A 24,178-nucleotide genomic window follows, 5' to 3' on the forward strand; every position below is an offset into this window, starting at 1 on the left:
AACTCGGAACTTTGTATGTGTAACTAACAAAGGCGTAGATAGACTTCATGCTATTCTTACTGATTAGATGTTTTCTTTAGGTTTTGCAGCTAGAGCTTGATCGAATGGGTTGATCCCCATATAGTTACCGTCGATCCATTGTAAAGTCTATCTTGTGGGTCCGTGTGGAGGTAGTCAGTTTCTTTGATTTGTTAGTTCCAAAATCTCTTTGTGCAGATACGTACTCAGTTGTCTCTTTGTGTTGATGAAGGACTCCTCTGTATAATTAGACAATGAAATACTTACTTTTATTGTTTGAGAGTATCAGAGATAAGGATTGGGATCTAGAACAAGATAAATTTTAACACCTCAATAACAGCAGTCTAAGGGCTAGTTTGGATATACAAATCCGCACTGGATCTGCTGAATATTCCATTCTTTTTGAAAGCGGATTTTGAATTTATATTTGGATGTCAAATTGCGGATTCTATTAAATAATCTGTATTTCAACAAATTTAGTATATTTCGAAATGGGAAGGAAGTAGATTATTCTAAAATGATATTAAATAATCTGTGTTTTTCATTAAATTTGTATAGGAAAATAAAGGTGCGGATTGAAAATAAAAACTAGAAAAAACAATCCTCATTTTCAATTTAACAAATAATCCATATTTTTATAGACTCTTATAGACCTTTCACTCTATATCCATATAGTATTATAATAATATTAATATTTCAAATATCTAAATTTATAGAATATCTTTATTTTTCTTCAAATCATTTCTGATTTTGATTTAGATTACTTTATATTTCTATTCTCTATATACTAGAATATATATAGCTTAGTTTAAAAGTAGATTCTTTAATATTCTTTTTATTATAGCTTTAGATTCTATTAATAATTTAGATTGTAAATTGCCTTTTTCTTATTTATAATGAGTGATAATAAGGTTAATGATTCTGAATAGTTTATTTCTATTTTGATTTATAATTTAGCTGTTGTTATTAGCTCTTTTTATTATACTCCAATTTCGAAAAAAAGAATTGATATTCCTAATAAATTTAAAACATAATCTTTTCTTGATTTTAAACATTCTTAATGTTGTTAAGAACAATTGTGTATATCTCTATACACTTTTTGATTTTTAATCGAGTTTTGTCACAAAAAAACAAAGCTATAATACTTTTAATATACTTCAATTGATTAAAAGCTATATATATTTCTCTATATTATAGATTAGCATAGAACTATATATAATATAGCTGAAGCCTTTTCTTATTCTGAAAAAACAATCTATAGATACGAAAAACACCTTATATAAATCTACTTATTGGTTTATTCTAATACACTTTAAAATGGTTTTATCAAGTTTTAAATACTATAATGATATTATATTTATTAATAATAAAGCTACCGGATTCAATTATACAATTCGCTTTTCCTCGAATAGCAGAAAATAAAAAATATCATATATATTTTGTGAATTGCCTAGGAGCTCTCGATAGCACCTTTATTCCAGTAATAATACCTTTTGAAGATCGATCTGCTTATTTCAATCGAAAAGGGTATACTGCATAGAATATTCTTATAATAGTTATTTTCAATTTACAATTCTACTATATATTAATTAATTAAAAAGATTTTGTGAATAATCAAAAAATACTTTCAGATATTTTGATTTCAAAAGATTTACAAATTCCAAAAGATTATTATTATTTAGATAATGCAGAATATATAAATACTAGGTAGATTCTTACTTTATTCAAAGGGGTAAGATATTATCTACAAGAGTAATTGGAATTTAATAAGATACCCAAAACACTAGAAAAGCTTTTCAATCTTCGACACTCTTCTTTACAAAATAAGATTAAAAGAATTTTTGAAATATTCAAAATACACTTTTCATTTCTAATACAATAATAAAAATACTTATATATAATTCAAATACATATAGTTTATACTTTATACACTCTATATAACTTTATTCAACAAAATAGCTTCAAAGAAGATCTATTCAAAATTCAATTTGATTATATTATCAATTGTGTTTTAAGTACTATAGATGATATAATAATGAATTCAAGTAGTAACGAATTAGATTCTATTTCGTTATAATTTATAGACTACTTTCGATAAGGAATTACAAAGACTATATAAAGAGATTATTACAAAATAAAAAGAGTTTGAAAAGCGTAAGAAAAAGAAAAGCAATATTGTATTGAAATAGAATTTGATAAGTATATGTAATTAAAATAGAAAATAATTATTAGGGTTTCTTCATTTACTATTATCTTCTGCTATAGCTTTTGGTGTTTCTTTGAATTCTTTAAGAAGTTAAAAGAGATCTTCTTTCCATTTTATATAATAAAATAGATTCCAAGCTTACTTATATTTCACTCCATCTTTAGGAATCCAAAATCCATATCTTTTTAGATTATAGCTCTTATTAGAAATCCACTATTTTTTAGGTCCAAAAAGCTTAATATCATTTTCTTCCTTTAGCTTTAAAATATCAAAGCTTCAAGAAACAAGATTTCTCTAAATAGTATGTTGTTAATAACTGAATATTTTATAAAAAAGTTTATTAGAATATAAATATACTTTATTAATATATTAATAATTTGATATAATAATAAGTAAAGAATAATAAATGAGAAATAACTAGGGAGAAATGGCTAGTAAAAAAAAATCAAAATAAATCTATCTTATTTATTTTTATTTATTTATAGTGATTAACATCTAATATCTAACCTCCCAAGGGGTATTCTAGATGTACTAAGGAGTGGGCCTACAGGCCGCTAGCGTTCCAGCCGCTCATAGTAGTGTAATGTTAGCTAAACAGGGGCTTGTTGCCTCTAGTATTCCCCTGCTCAGTACCGTTCATAGCGATCCTGCGGCTGTTCTGTTTAAGGGTTTGTAGTCCTGTTTCAAAGAGCCTTGTTTCGTATGCTATCCGGGTGTCGGCGGATAATCAGGTCGATTGTTATCGATCGGGAGAACGCTCGGAGTGCTTATAGCTGTTCGGTGTGGGTCTTAGGTTGATCAGGGTGGAGAGCTTATCTTCGGGGTATTGGAGTAGATTGGAATTTGTATAGTTCCGTGTAGTTTGAGTATATCCTAGTATAGAATCTGGATCTAGCAAAAAGGTTAGTAAAGCTATATTGTATTTGCAGGATGTAGTTAATATATACTATCACATCCTATTCGGATCGAAATCGATTTGATACAAGCAGCCAGTCGCTGTACATTTGATTATTGATTGAACATTGAAAGAAATACAATAGGCTTTTCTCAGTCCTGTATGTATAAATGTTTGTGCTATTTTTGTAATTAAATTTGATATGATAGGCTGCAAAGTTACCATATCCAATCCGTATCGCTATAAGTCTGTGTAGTACCCCGCGAGAAAGCTTGAGGCTTTCCAGCTCCGAGGTATTATATATCGGTTTCCATGCATTATACATTTCGGAGATCAGGCCCCTTTTTTCTTTTACCATCTACTCTCGGAACACCGACATTTGGCATATAGAACAAAGCGGGAACTGTTGACTATAGAGAGGCAGGATAGACCAGAATCAAGCAGCCCAGCCGTGCCCTAATCAGCGAGGCAATCAGCTACCTCATTACCCTTAATCTCAGTATGCTTAGGGGACCACTTGATTACAATATTGTAATGTTACATCGCTTGATGGCACTTGTAGTATACCCATTGAGAGAAGGCAACGGCGTTTTCTCGCATTCCCCAGATTATTGAGGTGCTATTAATATATAACCATATTTGTCCCTAATAGAGGCAATCAATAATGCTCAGGAGGCGTTCTAGTCCCCGCTATATGCCAATCGCCTCAATATCAAAAACATGCGACTGTTCGCATATACAGCCATAGCCGGTATCGATCTGTTGCTTGCCGCGATAGATTGCAAAGCCGTACTCCATGCGGTGACCGTGTTTGTTGTATTATTCAGACCTGTCTGAAAACATAGAATAGTCTTCTTGGGGGATTAAGTCCCATCATTCCTTGAATGCTTTCGCGGCATCCTCTTTATCCATACCATTCGTTGGATTAGTACGGCACTCGGGAGAGAAGTGAGGCTATAAGAGTCTGGGGTGCTTGGTGGTAGGAATCGCCTATCCATTCTTTGCAGTTTTGTATTGGGACCTTTCAGAGTACCTGTGCCTTATCCTCTCTTCCTGGTGTACAGCTTTAATTGGTTTATAAATAGATGTTGTGTATTTATTGTCTGAAGCTGAAACGCGAACCTTAATCTGGCTTGCTTTAATGCAACAATTCTAACTGGGAGACTAGCTTCTACAAGGAGTGTAATCATCGGGATCGTTTTGTAAACAGATAAAGCTCCCCATGCCACACTGTGAATCGTCTTGCTAACTAGATCGATGTGTTTCTTGATCCCAGTGCCAACCGGAATATGGCTTGTATTTGGGCGTTGTTTGTATAGCCCATCGAATTATACTTCGGAGCCGAAGAGGGCGATAGGGAGTACACAGGTAATGATCGCTTTTTGCAAGCAGATTGTAGATGGTTCGTGAACTGTATAAGCTATTGATCGGATATGGGATGCAACACATATAGCTTTCGCGGTGTGCGTTTTGATATGCTGTAGGAACGTTAGGCGCCGATCAAAAAAGACGCCAAATTAGTATAAGGTTAATTATACTCTGTTGATAAGCTTTAAAGGGGGTCGGCATAATAATTAGATTCCGATTTATTCTTATAGCCGGGTTTGCAATTTCATGTTTCCTCGATATATGAAATAGCTCAAACTTTTTCGAAGCGAAAAAGACCTTATTCTAATCTCCCCATCATAGGATGTATCGAATGATTCAGCGGAGTATACATGTATTCGTGGATAGATTCTTAGATGTGTGATATATAGCTATATCGTTAGCATATCCGAAACGCTGTGCTCTATCTTGATTGAGAAGCTTAGTAAGGTAGAGGATATATAGGATAAGGGAGAGTAGCAATTCCTAGGGAGTACTGCATGCGACCGGGAAATCCTGTGTTGTGATCCCCTCAAACCTTACACGCACATGTCTCTCAGTCAGGAATAAATCAACAAATCGTAAGAGCGCCATAGGCCAACTCTGCTTCTTTATACATTATAGAAGCTATCTTTTAAGAAATGTATTATAAATGCCTTGTACATTTATTATTACTAGTGTGATCACTTTGCCAATTACTAAAGCAAGCTCAGCATTATAAGTGAAGGCAGCTGTGAGATCAATACCAGCTCTTTTCGGCAGCGCTCCGCAATGCTGAGGGCTGATAACATTGTATCTCATGGCCGTCCATGCAATTTGACTGGCGATATATCTTTCTAGTCCTTTTCCAATACACAATATCAATGCAATCGGCCTTTACGATCTTAGGGATATCCTATCCTTCTTATTAATCTTGGATAGTATAACTATTTCAATGAGTTTCCACTCGTTAGGGTAGTAACTGAACCTAAGACAGGTTGTGAAAATCTCATATATTACATTCTTCGTGCTAGACTAGTATACCTTGAGGAGGCGAACGGTTGCCCGATCGACTCCGGGTAACATACTCCTGACTCCTATTACATATTTTTCCACTTCCTTCGCGGTAATTGTTCTTTTCTATAGTAAGATCATCTAACAGCCCTATTCCTGTAGAGAATCGTACTGTAGATCGTTCAATACTTTGAAGCGATCGAGTACCGTTGTAAAGAGTGCTTCGGCTTTTTCCTAGTATCAGTGATCTCCTGGCCTTCGATCACCAGAGGAGGGGCCTTGAGGCCTGCTTCTGGGGTCAGCTTGTACCAATTCATGACTTTGTATAGTTCCTGATTGTCCTGTACATCGTCCAAGCGCTTAGTCCAATAGGCTCGTTTCGATGCTCGCACGACCCTCTGTAGGTCCTGCTGGGCCGTTGCCATTCCGTCAGCAGTTCCAGTTCTCCTGGCTTGTGTGTTTGTTCGGTGTGCCTCCTTACACTCGTCGGTCCACCACGGGGATGATCGGTAGGGTTTGCGGCCTTTCTGCCCCACAGCTACTACAGAGGCGCTCAGTGCGCTTGTGAGTCTGGTGATCAGTCTGTCGACAAAATAAATCTATCCAGACGAATCTTTTATCTATAAAAAATCCGAAGATTCTTCATCAATTTTTTTGTTTAAACTCTTTAAATTAGTTATAAACTGCTTTATACTAGCTTTCCAAACTCTAATCCAAATCAAAATCCCAGAAAGTCCAATTGCCTAAACTTATATATTAGCATTTATAAAATTAATAAATATTATATCTTTATATTTATTTTAATTCTTGATTAATATTCAAATCTTTTAAATCAATCTTTTCAAGTTTTTTAACTTTATTATTCTTTTTTTATTATTAGATTCCTCTTTTTTCTCTTCCTTTTTCTCATCAATATCGACTTCCCAATTCTCAAAATCTATTTCGGAATTATTTGATTCAGACTCTAATACAAAGTTATTATTATTTTGAATAAGGTTTTTTGCTTTCAATACTTTTTTAAATAAAATTAATTAAAATCAGATTTTCATTTGAATTTATGTATTAGGATTGTTATATTTCGATATTTAATCAAATTTGTATAATCATTTTATTTTGTTTATTCTTTAATATCTTTAAAAAATCAGAAGTTTTGTAAAGCATTTTCAAAACATAGAAAATCTAATGCTTTTTCCTATCTTTCTCTTTTTAACTTTTAGTTTTTTAAATATCATTCTTGTTTTTCGATTGTGTATATTTCTAGCTTTTTGCTTTTGCAAATATTCTTCTTGTTTTTTCTATAGCTTTTTTTATTAGATTTAATTATTACTAGTATCTTTTTGATTTTTTAAAGTTTAAAAGAAATTTAATATTATAAATATAATACTTATTATTATTATTATTATTGTTATTCCTAAAAACACATTGTTTATACTATTTGTAATATTTTCATATTCAAAATAACTATATTCCATAAGAAATAAATAATATAATTAATTGAATTATATAATATATGATATATTAATTTACAAACACATATTTCTAAATATTTAATTTTTCAATACTTATTTCTTTTGCCTCCATTCTTGAAGCTTTTTAGATATACACTCTTTGAATATTTGAAACCTTTTTTATAATAAACTGAAATAATTCAAATCTAGATCTTAAAAGTATTATATTTTAGGAAATCCTATAGCTATAATATAAACTATAAATATATTATATAGGGAAGCTATATCACATATTAATATCAAAAAGAGATTAATAAATAAACAAAAGCTAGGTATAAATAAAAGATCACCTTTTTTTAAAAATAAAAGTATAAAGAAAGCTTCAAAAGCAAAGATTCAAAATACAAGAAAGCAGTCTAAAAAAGGAAAAGCAAAAGTTATTAAAAGAGCTTACCAATAAAAAGCAGAAAGTAAATAAACCTTTTCTTGATTTATAAGCTTCTTTCTTACTAATTGAGTATAGCGATTATATTACAAAAAATTAAAAATATCAAAAATCAATTGAATTGCTTTTAAAAAAAACCCCTTTTCAATGTTTAGTTAAAAAGATTTCGAATCAATTTGTACTTGGTGAAGAATATTGGAAATGGAATGCTGCTACTTTATAGCAATTCAAGAGACAGCTGAATCCTTTATGGTTATTTATTTTGAAATGCGTTTTCTATCCTTTCTATTTATCAATTAAATAGATTATTGATTTAATTTATAGTACTACAACATTATATATTTCATACAAAAAGACAAACTATTAAAGACACAAATAGCATTTTTCTTCAAAGAATAATAAAGCTAGCAACCTTTGTTATTGATGGATATTATACCTTGAAAGACTAAACTTTACAGTTTTCTTACTAGCCGTTTCTCATTAGCCATTTCTCACCAGCCATTTCTCATTTACCATTTCTTATTAGCTAATTACTATATACTTATATTCTTTATTTCATATATCTAGAACTAATGAATAGATATTATTTATACTTATATATTATTAATATCAAATAAGATAAAGGTATTAAAAGATATAATATTAATATCTAATTGAATAAATATAAAGGTTATATTAATAAAAATATATAATAAAGAGAATAAAATAAATAGAACTATCAAATCAAAAGCTATTAGAATTTGGAAGCCATTTTTCATTTAAAGTTTATTATAAAGAAGCGGATAATAAAGATATTTCATTATTTTCCTTTTTATATTATTTTTTAAGTTCTTTACAAATCTTATTCACAAACTCTGCTTGAAATGGGTTTATATGTATAAATATTAGCAGCTCATCATAAGATTAACGAATATCAGACATCAGATATTGTAGGAAATCAATAAGCTTAAAATAATATCAGTCTTTAGGAACTTATATTTGTTAAAATAGTTTTGTGTGATTATATAGTATACTTGGTATTAAAGAGACAATGGATTATCAACTTGAGTATATAAGATACTAGAATAGTTTCTCGATTTATTAAAATCTCTTAAAGATTTATTAATATAAAATAAACTATCTGCAACTTCAGAAAAAACAGTTTTTCGAGATCTTTTCGATAATATATAGCTTGTAATAAATTATTTATATCACTCTATTTCTAATTATAAATCAATTAATAATAAAATATATCTCAAAAATATAAATTCCTTATCTTGTATATCCCAGAGCTATATTTATTCTATCTTTTAATATTTTTATTTGAAAAGGTATAGAGCATATTGAATCAGCAAGATTATCCTCCTTATTCAAAGAAATGATTATTTGTTACATTAAAACTATAAGATGATATACAAATTTACCATTAGCTATACAAGTTTCGAATAGAAATTAAAGAATCGACCAGCTCTTTATATAATAACTTCGATACCAACGATATTTTCGATTATTAGTTTCGCTTACTTGTAAAAGTATTTTCCATAAATGATTAGATGTATAAGACTGTATAATATCATTCTTTTCATTGAATCTAATACCTCAACTAGATAGATTAAAAAGATACCGATACTCTATATAACATCCCTTAATCTAAATCAAATCAATTAAATCAAATAAACAATAAAAAAAAGAGAATATTTATATCGAATTGATTTTCTTTTTAATTTAATTACTAGTTAGATTCTCATTACTATTAATGTATATCTTATATTCTAAAACAATAGCTTATACAAATTGATTATAATAAAATATTCTCTATTTAGTGAATTGATCTGATTATTGACTAGTCTTTTATAAATAACTTTGTATTAAGTTTAAAAGAAGCTTTTCATAAGATTTTTATTTGAACTGATTTATAGATTTCTTCGAAATATCTTCAATCTCAATTTCCGAATCCACTGATTTATCCTCCCTTTCAATAATATCGATAAAGAAATTCTTTTCATTTTCTGAATCACTATAAATGTTATATTTTGGGTTTTAATTAATATTATAGTTATTATCGACATTCCTCTCATCGTCATTGTTCTCATTGCTATCTATATTGATGTTTGTTGAAAGCCTCTCATCGGTTTTGGAATTCTATTATATATTATAAATTAATATAATTAAAATAAGCTTTATTTGAATCAAATACCTGTATGTAGCTTTTCTTTTTTGTAGAGAGTATCTTCTTCTGATTAAAAATGGTATCGTCATTATAAAAAAAGCTGGATAGTGAATCTCTAATAGGAAAAGAGAAGGAGATATCATAATCTCGAAATTGGCTTTGAGATTCGGTTGTTTTTACTATAGATTTAGGCTTTCGTTTAGAATAACGAATTAGGGGAGAGGGACTTTGAGTTCGAGATCTTTTACCTCTTTTTCGTACAGATATAAACCTTCGATTGCCATTGTCATCAATAATTTTCGACTTCCTAAACGCTTTCGAAATGTTTTGAGTAATGATTGCATCATTAGCTATTGAAATAATTTTATATATAGAAAATAGCTTCAAAAATACTTCAAAAAAAGATTTTTAATAAAATCAAAATGTATTTCTTTTCCAATTCTAAGTACTTTTTCAAGATCATTACTCTATTAAAGCTTTTTATATAGTTCTCAATTTTAAATATAGGGTTTTAATATCGAATTGAAATTTAAATTGAATATTCTAAAAAAACCACGGATTATTTGGCGGATTTAACATCCAAACTATAAAACCACAAATTAATAATCCGCTCTTTTTGAAGTGGATTGATGCTACCGCGGAATCCGCGATAGCACAAAGTGCAGATTATTTCAGTGAATTCAGCACGGATTTTACATCCAAACTAGCCCTAAGGACCTTTCTTCTTTTCAGCGGTTTCTAAGAATGTTCTCGAATATGATTATAGATATTAATCTGACAATACTCTTTCTGGGTACTAGATGGGTCAGCTTTGATTCAATAACATTGTTCCAACAGTATTTTTTTTCGGAAGATTTGCTAATGATCGATTAGTTTTCAAGTGTTCTGTGTTCACGGGGAAGGATTGGTTATTTACTCACTTGTTGTTAGTCACTTTGAATTACTCGTATTGTATGTTGAATGAATCTGCATTTATCGATTTTATTAGGCATAGCAGTCTGATGATCTGTGTTGAACAGAACATCTTCTGCTAATCTGTGTTCGACAGAGTTGAGTGATCTCAAACCTTCAGAATTTCTCCATTCTGAGAGGCTTGGATGATCCTGTCATTGTCAGTGAAACACCTCACACACTCAACTTGCGTCCTCGATCTCGGATTTCACTCGGTCTCGGGGTCGGAAGAAACGTAGCCGAAGAGGTCGAGCTCTTCGAATTGGGATCGCGAATCCTCCTCCTTGGGATCCCAATTGCCCCCGAGGGGCAGGGTGGGGCGGTGTTGGATGCTAGGACGTCCTTCGAGAGTAGCGAGTGTGTTCGCTCGATTTTGATCCTGTTGGGTAGCTTCGCGACGCTGGGTTTCTTGGTGGACAGCCCTGAGGAGAAGACGAGCTTGTTCACGACGCCAGTCACTGGTGGTCTCCAAAGGTGCGAGTTGTTCTTGCGAGAGGATTTCTTGTCTGAGGATCTCATCGTTGTGGCGAACTTCGAAATCGGGTTCCTCGGGTTGGGAGCTGTCTCGGCTTGGATCTGGGAGTTCGTCCACCCATCCTACGTATTTGTCAGATTTGAAGGTAGCAGTGACCTCGCGGGCACAAGCTGGGCACTTCAATCTGGAATAACGCATGGTGGGTTTGGCAGCTCCTAGGGTGAGAACACGCCTCAATCCTTTCTTGACTTTCCCAGTCAAAGCGCGTGTCAATGACCTCTTGAGCTCTGCCGAAGGCTCCTCGCTTGCTTGTCGGGTTGCTGCTTCTTTTTCTACAACATGTCCGCACGAATACTTGGTGTTGGTGTATGAAGTAGACATGATGATAAGTTATGTGTTGAAAGCTGGAGTTTTGCTTGTTGTTGTGTTTGTGTAGGGGGTGTGTGTGTGTGTGTGTGAAAGCAGCTGAAGAATTATAAAACAATCAATGCAACTAAGAAGTATATATACTTATTCTGGGATGCATGTTGGGATATTGTTCAGATGCTTTTCAGAAGTTGTGTGTTTTGTAAATGGTAGAATAGGCTAGTCAGAACTACTTGTTCTCGAAACAAATGTGGAGAACAAGGCCGCTCATATGGAGATGGCCTTTTTTGTGGAGTGACATAGAGCATTTGGGTACTCTGTGCTGTTGCCGAATTGTTAAAATTGGAATTAGTATGTCTAATGGCATACTCACTATGAAAATCATTGGTATTGAAGGAGGCTGCGTACTATAAAGTTTTGGGCTATTTCAGAGTAGAAGATATCTTTCAGAGCTACATTCATTATGTAGTGCAAGAGATGGTCCATCTCATGTCTAAAATTTATTAAATAGGTATCATCGAGACTTTAGTAGATTCATGATCTTGTTTCATCTTTATATGACTCTTTGTAACGGTTCCAAATGTCTCTCTATGGCCTGTACGATCAAACATTCCATTGGTCGAAGCTATTATCTGCGGGAGGATAATTATTTAATTGGATCTAGTTACTTCTGAGAAATCTATTGACATTTCTAGAATTTGGCATTTCCAAAATCGTTTTGCCGATGGAGTTACTTGTAATTGGTTTTTCTATAGGGTAGGTAATAATGGAGATTTTGCGGTTGGACAACAAATAACTCAACGGCTACGGCAACATATTGTGATCCAACGAATTCTAGATCTATCTTCATTTATTTGATATGATCTTTTCTGGCGACTATAAAACTTCTTCTTTTGTGCGTGTGAAATCTTACTTTCTCCTACTTTGTTCATTCTCAAGAGCAATATACGGAGATCGGTATTTGACTCAAGTGAACCCACTGGCAAGTCAGATCCCTTCGTAAAATAAATATCACTTAGTCTCATAATGCTAAAGATTCTCTCAGAAGCCATGGCAAACAGGAATACCCAAGCTAAGAAGGCCAATCTTCCTCCAATACTTCCCAAGCCACCTTCATTTGTCGAAGAACACGAGTCGCTCTATTGGTTAGAAGGTACACAATCCTTGCAAATAACCATCGCATACAACGAAGACAACACACAGGAAGAGACTGCTACTTATATGGCTATCTTGACCGACCGTGTAGTTGGATATGGTCCATGGGCGGCTAAAATCGACCTTCTTATTCACCCACGAATCATTCGTCGCTGGGAAAGCCCTACCATCTACACGCAGCATGTTTCTGCGATGATGTCATTAGTCGACAAAATCAACGATTCCTTCACTAATCTTAGCCATATCAATGTCCGACTCGAGTTAGACTTTTCCAACTTCCAGCAAATTAAATTAGCAGCTTGCTTCTTAGCTTTAAAGGCGCACTGGAGTTTGAGCTACTACGTTGAAGACAGACCTGTTCTTTTCGGAATCAACACAGAGGGTTACCTCATGAGGCGCCTTCGTAGTGTATACCACAGAGATTGTATGGTATAAATGATTATAATGAGGGGGCATATCGTTGAAGGAGTTTGAGTATTTGAGGGGGATTGCCATCGAGCTGGAGGCAAGATGTCTTTTGCCTCGGCTTATGTTCTTTTGGGAATCGGCTTGGGCTTCATAAAATCGGCGGAATGGCGGGGCAAATTGATAAATTTTTACGAACTTAGGAAGAATTTCAACAGTTTGTCATGAAAATTGGGAAAATCTTGTGTCTTCTTTGGTGCAATTCTGTTTATATGTATTAGCATATACCATGTGGCACTATATTAACACATCTATCACCTCTCTTTCATTCTTAGATAACGGGTGTATCTCTGATGATTTAGGGTTGCTAGGTGATGGATTGTTTGACCGTGAACTTTAATACTTTCTACGTACTTTCTACGCAGCTCTTCGATCACCTAAATCTCCAAGCTAACAAGGAGTCGTTAGAGACTCTCTTCAACAGAAACCTAGATAATCAAGGCTCAAGGATACGCAAGACACTCTTTCCAATAGAGGCAGAAATACTTCTGTCGGTAAATCTATCTGTTGTGTTCCTAACAAAGACTTGTAAAAACCCACAAAGAATGCTCCACGAAAACAAAGGGAAGAGTTAGAATGGGATAGAAGAGGTAGTAGGATAGTCCAAACAATAGATTATTCTTTGAGCAGTCAACAAGGACCAAGAGCAACAAGGTAGTAATACTTTTTGAACAATTACATTGTCAAGTAAACTCATGGTACAAATACCGTGTGATCGTCATGACTTTACAGATTATCAAACAGCACTACTCCGCAGTATCAAATATCACCAACTATAATTTCAGTCAGCAATTCCGATTCAATTCTACATTATGTCGTCTTCCCACAAGGATTGGTCAATGTTCAACATGGGTTGGTCTTTCCAGATTGGCTCTACTAGAGAAAACATCGAGCCTATTGAACCACTTCAAACAACATCAGAATCTCAGCAAAAATGTAGCAACCAGATTAGCAAGGAAAAGGTAAAGCAGATCGGGAGAGATCAGACTAGCAGAGATCGAGCAATGCTCCATCCCCACCCAGCAGTCAAGCTCTTTGGCCAAATGTTGATTGTTAATGTCAATTTCCATTCCAAAATTGGTCAGGAGTCTACACACGTTCCAACTCTAATGGAAGTACTCCCAGAGTATGACAACTTCACACGCTTTATTCATATCAGATTCCACGACGAACTTTCAGAGACAGACACTGACGAGGGTTATCAACGCAGAGAGACCATCCAAAGTATCATGTCTATGTTAAACGATTTCCAGGACATCAAGCGTTTCACTGCCGTGAGGACGGGTCGACAAGCATAATTTTACTTAGGTGATATTGGTTCTTACACGTGAGCTCTTGAATGTTCTGAATAAAATCGCTAGCTTGACTTCAGACATCGGATACTTGTTTTAAATTCTCAATAATATTCCATTTTTCAATATATAACAATTTCAACTCTACATATGAATGTGATGCACCTCATTTACCAAAATCACGAATTCTATAAAATGAACCCAAATCACGTCTTCAAGTAGAACGTTCTATGAGACCCAATCCTCGTGGATTTAGCCTCCAAGTCTTGAATGCCTAATCTTTTCAAGCCGCAAGATGGTTTTTTTGATCTTCGTCTCCGAATTACATAATCTCAAGAGTGATGAATAAACTACAGTATCGAGCTGATATCGGCTCGCTTATAGGCTTGTCTAGTGAAATTCACTTGAAACCCCCTCTTTACTTAAGCGAAAAAACAGACGGAAATTGAGTATCTTTTCAAAGGACTTTTTTAATAGATTATAAATTCATTTCAAATTAAATGTTGAAATTTTAAAAAAGCAAACGAAAATTTGAGTCTTCTTTGTATTGATAGTAAATAGTTTTATTATTTAATATTATATCGAAAAGAGATCTTAGTTGTTGAAGGTCTTTCGAATGGTAGTCAATTCCCGCCTGTTTTTTTGCTTACGTAGAGCCCCTGCCGTACTATAAACCATTTTAATTAAGCGAACTGGATATTCACCATAGCGCATTCAATTCCTTGAGTTCTAGTAGGGAGCTCTGCTGTATGATATCATATTCTGGCCGTAATGCTGTATATACAGATGGTACTAGACACTAGTCGCAGTCGATTGCTTTGGAGAAAGGCTACTTAAGGGTTCTTCTGTTCTGGAGAAACGATTCCTTCTTCCTTGCTACATCTCCTTAAAAACACCTTTCTCTGATTGACAATCCCCAAAGTTCAACAAAAAGTCAACAATTCTTCATTTTAGACTTCTTCAATAGTCTCTAAATTCGTTCTTATTCAGATTTACCAAACTTATCAATCACTCAACTCGTCATAATTCAAAATGGGAAGCAAAACCCCCATCAGTGACGCAACTCTGGCTATGCGCCCCTCTACTACTGCTTTCTTCGAGAAGAAGAAGGTCGCTGGTAATGTAATTCCAGCCATGCAGCCTGATGTTGCATCTTCTCTCAACAAGAACAAGATCATCAATAACGCAGCTCCTGCTATGCGTCCATCAGCCGCAGCCTTTTTCAAGAAGGATAAGACCGCCAATCCTTTCCTCGCCGCTGCGGCTAAGCACAAGCCTCAGCCGATCGTCGATCTCGATACATTGACCCAGAACCCGGCAATTGCCATCATTAGCAACAAGGAAATCACAATCTACATTGAGATGTGTGGATTCATGGATGATGCACCCACCGATATGGTGGCTCTTTGCGCCGCCTTGACGGAGTATAAGACAATCAAGAAATTGTCCATCAAGATTCATGCTCCATGGCCTCACACTCAGTCCAAGGAGGCCTACAACAACAGCGTTAGCTCTATGAAGAAGCTATTCGCCATTATCGATGGCTTCAATTTATACAAGCTCAGAGTTACGATGTCCGTTGATAAGGATAACTTTCCCCAGATGAAGTTGGGCGCTGCGATTCACGGATTGAGATCCAGTAAGTTCTAGCAGGCTCCTATTGACAGACAAATACTAATACGTGCACAGAGAAGTGGCAGTTGTTCTACCAGGTTTACAATGAGGCTAATGAGATTGACGATGATCCAATTCAAATCTTCCGCGGTAGCGAGTATGATTTGAGACTTCGTGGTGTCTGGAAGAAGGAATTTCTCGCTCAGGCATAGATTACAGATGGTATTACCAGGCCTTAAATGGGGCGGGGGCAGTTTTGGTGTTTCGGGTGGGGGTTGGAAAAAATATTAGTGTTTCGGAATGACTGCGTTGTGCTCTTGGCGGAAGCTCTTTGCTACTTTGTTTGTCATAGATTTAGGGCCCTCTGGGTTGCTGGTAATAGCTTCTTATAGCAAACTGACAGACGTTAACAAAAATTTCTGGCTACAAAGCCATATTTCTCTACCTGCCAAAAAATGTGAATCTGAAAGTGCTTGTATTTGTAAAACCATAATTTTATTTCGAAGCTTGAATGCAAACCCAATGACATAGGATATGGTCACTACTACTTTCGCTTATACATCCTAAAATTGGACGCAGCGCGGACATCTCTACCCAAAACAGATTTATAAGAAACAACGACTCGGTTATCTAAAAACATCGAACTTCATCTGATGAAAACACAACTTCCATTTAATATTCTGATGCGATTTTAGATATTCTTCGTCCCATTCTTCTAATTGCTAGACTCAGCATACTCATGGTAATTGGTTGGTTTTGCTTTGGTTTGTCATGTCCAAATGCTTGTATTGAAAGGCAATAGATAAACCACAGACTGAACCAAAAGTTATACGTCTAACATGCCACCCTTCAGGAGGTAAGAGAATCATCAGGTTTGCAGGCAATTGCTATCGACCCCATGCGGTAAGAAGCATGATCATAGAGCACTAGAGTACAAGAATGCAATTTTATGGGCACAAACAGGCATACCACTAAAACCATATATATCATCCATGTCAGATAGGCAAGATATATCTTATTAGGTGATGAGATCATATTATTTATGTACAAGAGATTATGTAAAACTAATAAATTTGTGCTCGTAAAAGATACAATTGAAAAGCATCGATACTATTGAATGCCCAAAGAGGAATAACAATGATGTCACCGCTGACCGTGTACATATATTCTGTTAATCACAGTGAATATAGCTAAAGGCGAGTCCAAGAAACTTTAACACTTGTTAATCTGGCCGTACCTCCTATTACAGGCTGACAATCAATCGTGTTTCTTTTGCCTCGCTTAAGGTGCTACACTACAGTTACCCATCGCCACTAGACGCTAGCGGCTGACCGTACAGACGGAATTTGAACTCTTAAGGAACTGACGTTTCTCTCCCCAAAAACTCCTTTCTACTTACAACATCATCTTCTGATTAATCATCACTTGACTTCTTCGATTCCAACATCACAACTTTCGATCATCCTATCTCAAACACATATCAAACTCCTTACCCTACCAATACTTCTTCTTCTCATCATCATCATGGGAAATAAAAACGCTCGAGGAAATGCGGCTCAAGCCCGACCATCTGCTGCCTTTTCGCAGAGATTGCCGAGAAGCAAAAGATCGCATTCGATGCTGCGAAGGCTCTTGCAGCTATACCTTTCAACATGAATACACTGCCCGCTCACCCCGCCATTACGATTCTCGGTGACAAGGAGATTGGCATCCGAATTGTCAACGGCACAGATATGACTACGCTCCTCCAAGTCTTGCCTCACTACGAGGCTCATGTCACAAAGATGGCAATCGAAATTCACACCCCTACACCTCACTTTGAGGTTCGTGAAAAGGTCGTCAATCGACTCGAAAAGATGAAGACCTTCTATGCCATCATCAACAAGTTTAGATGGACCTATCTTGATGTCAACATGTACCTTGACACCTATAACTTTCCTCAAATGAAGTTGGCTGCAGGCTTGTGGGGCTTGACGCGCAAGAACTGGAAGCTAACCTACGAGCTCCGCGGATTCGAAGGTGACTACGTAAAAGTCACTGATTATTCTGAGTTCGGCCGTAGATTGTCGGGTGTCTACAAGACTGAGTTTCTAAATCAACCAAAGTCGCCTCGATCAAAGCCGGCCCAACCGAAATTGGCTCACTCCCAACCAAAGTAGATCCTGTTGTTGGTGGAAGTCAGTAATCATCGATGATTCGTGCCGATGCCAGCTCGAAAGTCTTTGGGATATGATTTGTAGAGATCGGGTGTAGTAACGACAGGAAATATCCTTGATGGCTCTTAACTTTTGCGAACTGGCCTCAACCAAGACTGCTTGGCAACAAGTCTAGAGGAAGCTTCTTCACCAAGACACGTTTTGGTATACAGTTGCTGAATTACAAGCACATGGCAGGAATGCCATTTCTTATCTTTTATTAGTTAGTTTTCAGTACAATAATGAACTGTAACTTGCAGAGAATGACATCAGATTCTCTGCAACATTACACCAAAAAATTATAAGAATTCTTCCACACCTATTCAGCCTTGACCTATCTGCAATGTGAAAATTCGTCATACATCGTGAGATAACAAAGCAACATCATCATAGCACTTTTAACAATCTGCAACAAGTTTGAGCATAATAAGATGAGCTCACTGGTGCTCTAACGATCCAATGGGTAGGATTGAAGCAATTGTTGAAGAAAGAGGCATTGACAAAACCATGCAACGAGTGGCAGCAAACCCCAAGGTCTGGGAATAATCTGATGAGTGCATTCGGTAATAAAATAATCATGCAATTCCAGTATAAATGATTTGCTACTAGTAATTCTTCTGCCTCGCTGATGATCCCCTTCTCCATGAACTAGATAGATCAATCAAGTCATCTCATAAAAATCACGTGACAGTGATCGAATGATTGATTTTTCACACCCAGCTCACTCTGAGCTGTTGATACCCCGGTTTTAATTATTAAATGACGAATTTGTTGAGCAAACATCAAGTCATCATGATATGATGGTTACTTAACCAAGTGGCAGCTGATCCACGTGATGGGTTGGTTTCAATCCACAGCGTTTGTCGACCACGACCTGATTTTTGATTGCAGGTTGCAATGTAATAGTTGACCTATCGGACACCATCAAATTCCAGCTTCCAAGAAGGGTATTTAGATATCATGGGTATAGATAAATATTGCCTTGTTCAATCTCAACTTTACCTCCATCGCGAGCGAGAAAGCCGCGCAAGCCCCAAATTCGAGTGGACTGGAGTTACTCCAAAGACGGAAGTCTTAAGGCGCACTTGCTCGATCCATCTCGCGAGCACTTCCAGGGCAGCGGTTCTGTTGCGTTGAAAATTGTTTCTCGTGTGAGGTTTGAAGCGTGGGGGGAGAGTATTTTGGTGGAATCACGTGAATATGGACTTGGTAGACCCTCTGTGAGAGTTGTGATGTACTTTCACAATGATCACCTTGCAATTCTTGTTATCTCAAGCCACTGGAACTTTCTTATTACTTGAGTAGTTAAAGTATGAAATGTGGCTCTTCTACTTTTCTCTTCATCCTTCCAAAAATGTGAAGGCACCCAGCCTTTGACATCCAAAACTCACTTTAAACCACGCCGACATCTTGGTCAATTCTAGCATTCGATCTTCCAAGTGGAATATTAAAGTTTAGCTAGCTAATCTAAAATATCTTTCCATTACCAGAATCCCATCCCTTAACTTAAGAAATGCAATTTATCCCGAAATCCTTATAACCTTACTTTCCCTTTCATCCTTTCTGTCATATGCAGCAACAGCATTCACAACATTCACAACAGCATACACCACCCACAATTGCAGTACTATTTTCACAAGACTTTAGTATGAAATGTTCTCTTGTTTACCAATAGCGGAAAATCGCAAGAACTTACTTTCTTCCTGTATGAGAATGATGATGTCGATTATGACGTCCACCTCCTCTTAAGTTTACTGGAGATTCGGATCCTGGTGATAGAGTCATCTCGTTGATTAGTTTCTAGGAAAGAAAAAGTCAGTGATACCCAGAAATCATGAGACGAGGGATGTTGACGAACTGGTTGTTCGGTGTGGATAGGAGACGGGATTTGTGGTAGTGTCATTGATGCAGGTGAATGAGGAAGTGGCAGTTGTTTCGAATCAGATTGTGATGTCATGGTGAACATTAGTATTTTGGAAAGCTATTCAGATATCTTGGGATGAATGGGGACGAGGAAGTGATTTGGTGATATAATTACAAAGCCACAATGACTGCAAATTATCTAGTATGATGAAAAATAAGCGTCCAGCAAGGAGAATCCACAATTGAAGCCAAGAGACACATGAGTTTCTTGAGGTCTTAAATGAAAGCGTGGTGACTACCAACCATCCATAGCCGCTGGGCTCGTCGGCAGTGCTTCCAACTGTCAGATTACTGGCCAATGATGAGTATTCGATGATTTGAGTATATTTTCCGCGGGCTTTGGAGGATTGTTAAAATTGTTCGCGCTTGGTTACCATCATGCTGATAATAGTTCTGTTCATTCTTGCAGATAAAGGCAGACACATACCTGTCTCAAGCTCTGACTTCCATTACCGCAGGATTGCGTTGGCAGATTGGCGACCCAAAAGCTTGTTGTTAGCGCTTACGTGCCTATCAGAGAAAGGAGGGGAAAAGTACTGGATCAAACCTTTGATCAATAACCCAGAAGAAAATCGCAAGATTATAGAGCTGAGGTGAGTACGCAAGGTTCTTCAAGGGTTTGCAATAGACTGGCCTGTATTCTGGCAATGAGGTGGAAACAATTCCTAGATTTCAATAAGGTAATTCAAATGGCTCGAAAAACTGAGTTATTGTTGAATGTAAAGCAATCTATGAGATAGAGATTATCCTATTCATCTAGCATTCGCTCGATATTTCCATTCTCTCAATCTGGTAATAACTACATTCACTACATTCGTACCCATGATTGACAGCGCCACTATCAACTTCTTCCTCTGTAGGTTTGACCTGCAAATCATCCTCATCGTACCTCTGATCGTATCTTTTCCCGGGACTTTCAATACCTCTCAAATGACCAATGCGTTCCGCTATTCTCTCCGCTAGCCCCCATACCCTCACCCTATTCCTCACTCCCAAGTTACTTTTCTGCAAAAGTTTGACCCGATCATAAACTAGCTTCCAGACAAAACTTGGTGGATTCATAGCGACACAATCTTTAATAAATTGCACATACTCAAAATCGTCTTTTTCGCTCAGTCCTGCGAGATCTTCTCCATATCGTTCGAGGAGCATTTTTCGAAATTGTTCCATCTTGCGTTGTTGAATATGATCGATCTCCCAGAACCATGGAAGCTCCTTCACAAGGAGATGTCTGAACAATTGGTGGTCAAGTTGACGAAATGCGCGACTTACTAGGCGGAGGTTTGCGATATCCTTAGATCCAAGTTCGTATAATATTGTTTGCTTGAGTTCGATCGGAAGCTTGTTGAAATGATCTGTTGAGTTCACATATGGCTGCAACAAATCTCCATTGAATTGTTTCTTGCGCCAAACAGCCCCCTTATTCTTACTATAAGGATTCTGGTGTTTGTATGCCTCTAACATCATGAGGGAAAATCCCGGAATATCATGAGGATTGGCTGCAAGAAACTAACAAGATATTAATTTTTATCTTCATATTTTCGGGATTGAAAACGCACTTCCGAGCCAGGAACATAATTCCACCACTGCTGTTTACACTCCTTTATTATGGTTTCCTGTTTAATATTTTGGAAACCACAATTTGAGCATGCAGACCTCTAGAGAATAACAAGTCAACATTGTAAAATACTATAGTCGATGCCACTTACATGCCAAAGGGCCATGAATCCTTGGAGGTCAACCCTCCCCAATCGAAGTTTTGAAACACATTCGAAGATTTTCCAGCATGAATCGTGAACTGGGACGGCACGAGGAAATCCATGTTTGTCTATAACTTCATAGTTCATAGCCAAGAACGAATCGACACCGTAACGGTAACGGGGCAATTCACCCGGCTGCCAATGATCTTGGGTGGTGATTGACTGATCTGTAATAAAGTAATCACTGCACTTTTCATAGTCTGGTGCATCTTCCTCTTCAGAAATGTTTTCTGGTTTCTTAATGATGTAACGAGATAGCATCATATCCTACAATCGTGAGTATTGAGAGATTATCGGAGAAATTTACACCCACCTTCATTTGTGCCACTGAAATACGATATCCGCTGTAGCCCCCATCGAAAACACAATTTGGGCCAGCAATGTGCTCAGTCAATGGTCCATTTCTGGCAATTTTCTCGCAGCCACTTTCTTCTGATAAATCATAGCAGGTTCTCGCTTCTCTGGCATAATCCATACTAGTCGAATGGCCCCAACCAGCCTCTGGTGGTTCATGTTTTGTGCGGCACCTTGCTAGATTGAATGATACAGCACAGATTTGACAAACGGTCTCGCTATAACCCATCTTTGGATCCAATCAATCCACTGAAGTGAACGAGAAAATAGAATATAGAGGATCTAGAGAGAAGGGGGTCTCTTTCTTATGTTGATTTTCTGGTTGTCTTTTCGACGTGATCATCACTCGACCAAGTATTGATTTGAATACAGGTGCTAGCTCAAAAGTAAATAAAATGTCGAGTAGATTGTGCAGCTCTCATGTCTTATAGTTTTTCGGACTTCGAAAATTGTCTTTTAGTGCCGAGTGTTGCCTACACACAACTACGGGAATCTCTTTCGTCGGCATTACCTAGGCACTTGAGCTTGGTATGGAGCATACAATAAAATGCTGCAATTGACATTATTGGTCTATATAAATTATCACAATACAAACAGAAAATATATCAAAAGATGAGAATGATAGAAAATATGGAAGAAAATCTTTTACAAGATGGAAATGAACTAATAAAGCGATATCGTTCTGAGAGCTCACAAGCTCAAGATCTATCTTTGCGGAGGGGCATGGCCAAACTAGGCCCAAGCGTCCCCTAGTTTCAAAGCCTCCCTCGGATACCGACCGACCCCTCAGAACATCTAAACATTCAGTCTATAACTACAACGTCTTAAGCAAGGAAACTTATTTGCCTCAATTTTGTACGATTTCCTCCCAAATACCCTGAGTAGTCCTATAAACCATCGAAAACCATGGCTCTCGAACATGGAAACCCCGCAGATCTCCTTCCTGTCCACTGGAAATCTCAAATCACAGCCTGGTTTGCAGAAGATACCCCCTCCTTCGATTACGGCGGATTCGTCGTTGGTGATAGCGAACGAACTGCAACTCTATATGGAAAATCGCGAGGAATTTTAGCAGGTGTGCCATTTTTCGACGAGGTATTCGCACAAGCTGGATGTTCTGTAAAATGGCATATGAAGGAAGGAACATTAGTCGATCCTGGCGCATCCGGAAAAGTAGCCGTGGCTACTGTCACTGGACCAGTACGAAAACTTTTGCTAGGAGAGAGAGTTGCACTTAACACACTGAGTCGTTGTTCTGGTATTGCGACGAAATCGAGGGATATGGAGGCTTTGGTTAGGAAGGCGGGGTACAAGGGGATTCTCGCTGGAACAAGAAAGACTACACCAGGCTTTAGATTGGTGGAGAAATATGGAATGATTGTTGGAGGCGTAGATGGGCATAGACATGATTTGTCTAGCATGACTATGTTAAAGGATAATCATATTTGGGCTAGGGGTAGTATTACTGATGCGGTTAAGGCTGCGAAGGCGGCTGGTGGGTTCGCATTAAAGATTGAGGTGGAGGTTGATAGCGAAGAGGGTGCCGATGAAGCTATTGAAGCTGGTGCTGACATCATCATGTTGGACAATTTTTCGGGAGATGGATTGAAGGTTGCTGCGAAGAGCTTAAGGCAAAGGTGGGCTGGGAAGAGGGAGTTCTTACTGGAGTGTAGTGGAGGGCTTACGTCTGAGAATGTGGAAACTTATATCAATAATGGTAGGCTCAATACCTCCCTTTCTCTTGATCATTACTAATTCATACATACAGATATAGATATCATCTCCACGAGTTCAATACATCAAGGCGTACCTCATGTCGATTTCTCTTTGAAAATTGATCATTAGTGAATAGCATAAGGAAACAAATAAATTAAACTACTCTGCAGGATGCATGATATATTATCATCTCATTCATAGCTTTTAATTATGGCCAGACAGTCAATCTTATATTGCAGGTACACAAGCAGAAACATCAAGTATTTCAGCTAGAGTGCTAAGGTGGACCGAATGACAGCGCTGAAACTAGCCTGAATGTCCCATCATGATATTATATTCTTAAAGTCAATGTAAGAGGTGGAACTTCCGGGTCGCTATTTACAGCACCCACTA

The 24,178-nt window shown here is 36.6% G+C and overlaps 8 protein-coding genes across 8 annotated transcripts; 5 read left to right on the top strand and 3 right to left on the bottom strand.

Annotated features, from left to right (window-relative positions):
* Positions 1 to 10,678: 10,678 nt before the first annotated feature.
* EAF02_001910 (uncharacterized protein) lies at positions 10,679 to 11,326 on the bottom strand (the record flags this gene model as incomplete). The annotated part of the gene is made up of 1 exon (XM_038897958.1): positions 10,679 to 11,326. One exon carries the CDS (start codon positions 11,324 to 11,326, stop codon positions 10,679 to 10,681), a length of 648 nt encoding a protein of 215 aa, XP_038761650.1.
* Positions 11,327 to 12,337: 1,011 nt separating this feature from the next.
* EAF02_001911 (uncharacterized protein) lies at positions 12,338 to 12,901 on the top strand (the record flags this gene model as incomplete). Its single annotated transcript, XM_038897959.1, has 1 exon — positions 12,338 to 12,901. The coding sequence occupies one exon, from the start codon at positions 12,338 to 12,340 to the stop codon at positions 12,899 to 12,901; it is 564 nt and encodes a 187-aa protein (XP_038761651.1).
* An 842-nt stretch (positions 12,902 to 13,743) lies between these two features.
* On the top strand, positions 13,744 to 14,229 carry EAF02_001912 (uncharacterized protein; the record flags this gene model as incomplete). Its single annotated transcript, XM_038897960.1, has 1 exon — positions 13,744 to 14,229. One exon carries the CDS (start codon positions 13,744 to 13,746, stop codon positions 14,227 to 14,229), a length of 486 nt encoding a protein of 161 aa, XP_038761652.1.
* A 1,026-nt stretch (positions 14,230 to 15,255) lies between these two features.
* On the top strand, positions 15,256 to 16,049 carry EAF02_001913 (uncharacterized protein; the record flags this gene model as incomplete). Its single annotated transcript, XM_038897961.1, has 2 exons — positions 15,256 to 15,862; positions 15,913 to 16,049. The coding sequence occupies 2 exons, from the start codon at positions 15,256 to 15,258 to the stop codon at positions 16,047 to 16,049; spliced, it is 744 nt and encodes a 247-aa protein (XP_038761653.1).
* Positions 16,050 to 17,489: 1,440 nt separating this feature from the next.
* Positions 17,490 to 17,996, top strand: EAF02_001914 (uncharacterized protein; the record flags this gene model as incomplete). The annotated part of the gene is made up of 1 exon (XM_038897962.1): positions 17,490 to 17,996. One exon carries the CDS (start codon positions 17,490 to 17,492, stop codon positions 17,994 to 17,996), a length of 507 nt encoding a protein of 168 aa, XP_038761654.1.
* Positions 17,997 to 19,586: 1,590 nt separating this feature from the next.
* Positions 19,587 to 19,989, bottom strand: EAF02_001915 (uncharacterized protein; the record flags this gene model as incomplete). Its single annotated transcript, XM_038897963.1, has 4 exons — positions 19,587 to 19,595; positions 19,650 to 19,659; positions 19,729 to 19,832; positions 19,891 to 19,989. The coding sequence occupies 4 exons, from the start codon at positions 19,987 to 19,989 to the stop codon at positions 19,587 to 19,589; spliced, it is 222 nt and encodes a 73-aa protein (XP_038761655.1).
* Positions 19,990 to 20,649: 660 nt separating this feature from the next.
* Positions 20,650 to 22,671, bottom strand: EAF02_001916 (uncharacterized protein). The gene is made up of 4 exons (XM_038897964.1): positions 22,029 to 22,671; positions 21,665 to 21,982; positions 21,515 to 21,613; positions 20,650 to 21,464 (listed from the first exon to the last, which is right to left on the bottom strand). The coding sequence occupies exons 1-4, from the start codon at positions 22,296 to 22,298 to the stop codon at positions 20,712 to 20,714; spliced, it is 1,440 nt and encodes a 479-aa protein (XP_038761656.1). The 5' UTR covers positions 22,299 to 22,671; the 3' UTR covers positions 20,650 to 20,711.
* Positions 22,672 to 22,975: 304 nt separating this feature from the next.
* EAF02_001917 (uncharacterized protein) lies at positions 22,976 to 23,914 on the top strand (the record flags this gene model as incomplete). The annotated part of the gene is made up of 2 exons (XM_038897965.1): positions 22,976 to 23,786; positions 23,838 to 23,914. The coding sequence occupies 2 exons, from the start codon at positions 22,976 to 22,978 to the stop codon at positions 23,912 to 23,914; spliced, it is 888 nt and encodes a 295-aa protein (XP_038761657.1).
* Between the last annotated feature and the right edge of the window lie 264 nt (positions 23,915 to 24,178).

This window comes from Botrytis sinoallii (assembly GCF_014898435.1).
Source record: "Botrytis sinoallii strain Bc 23 chromosome Unknown BSIN_003, whole genome shotgun sequence".
Lineage (NCBI taxonomy): Eukaryota > Fungi > Ascomycota > Leotiomycetes > Helotiales > Sclerotiniaceae > Botrytis > Botrytis sinoallii.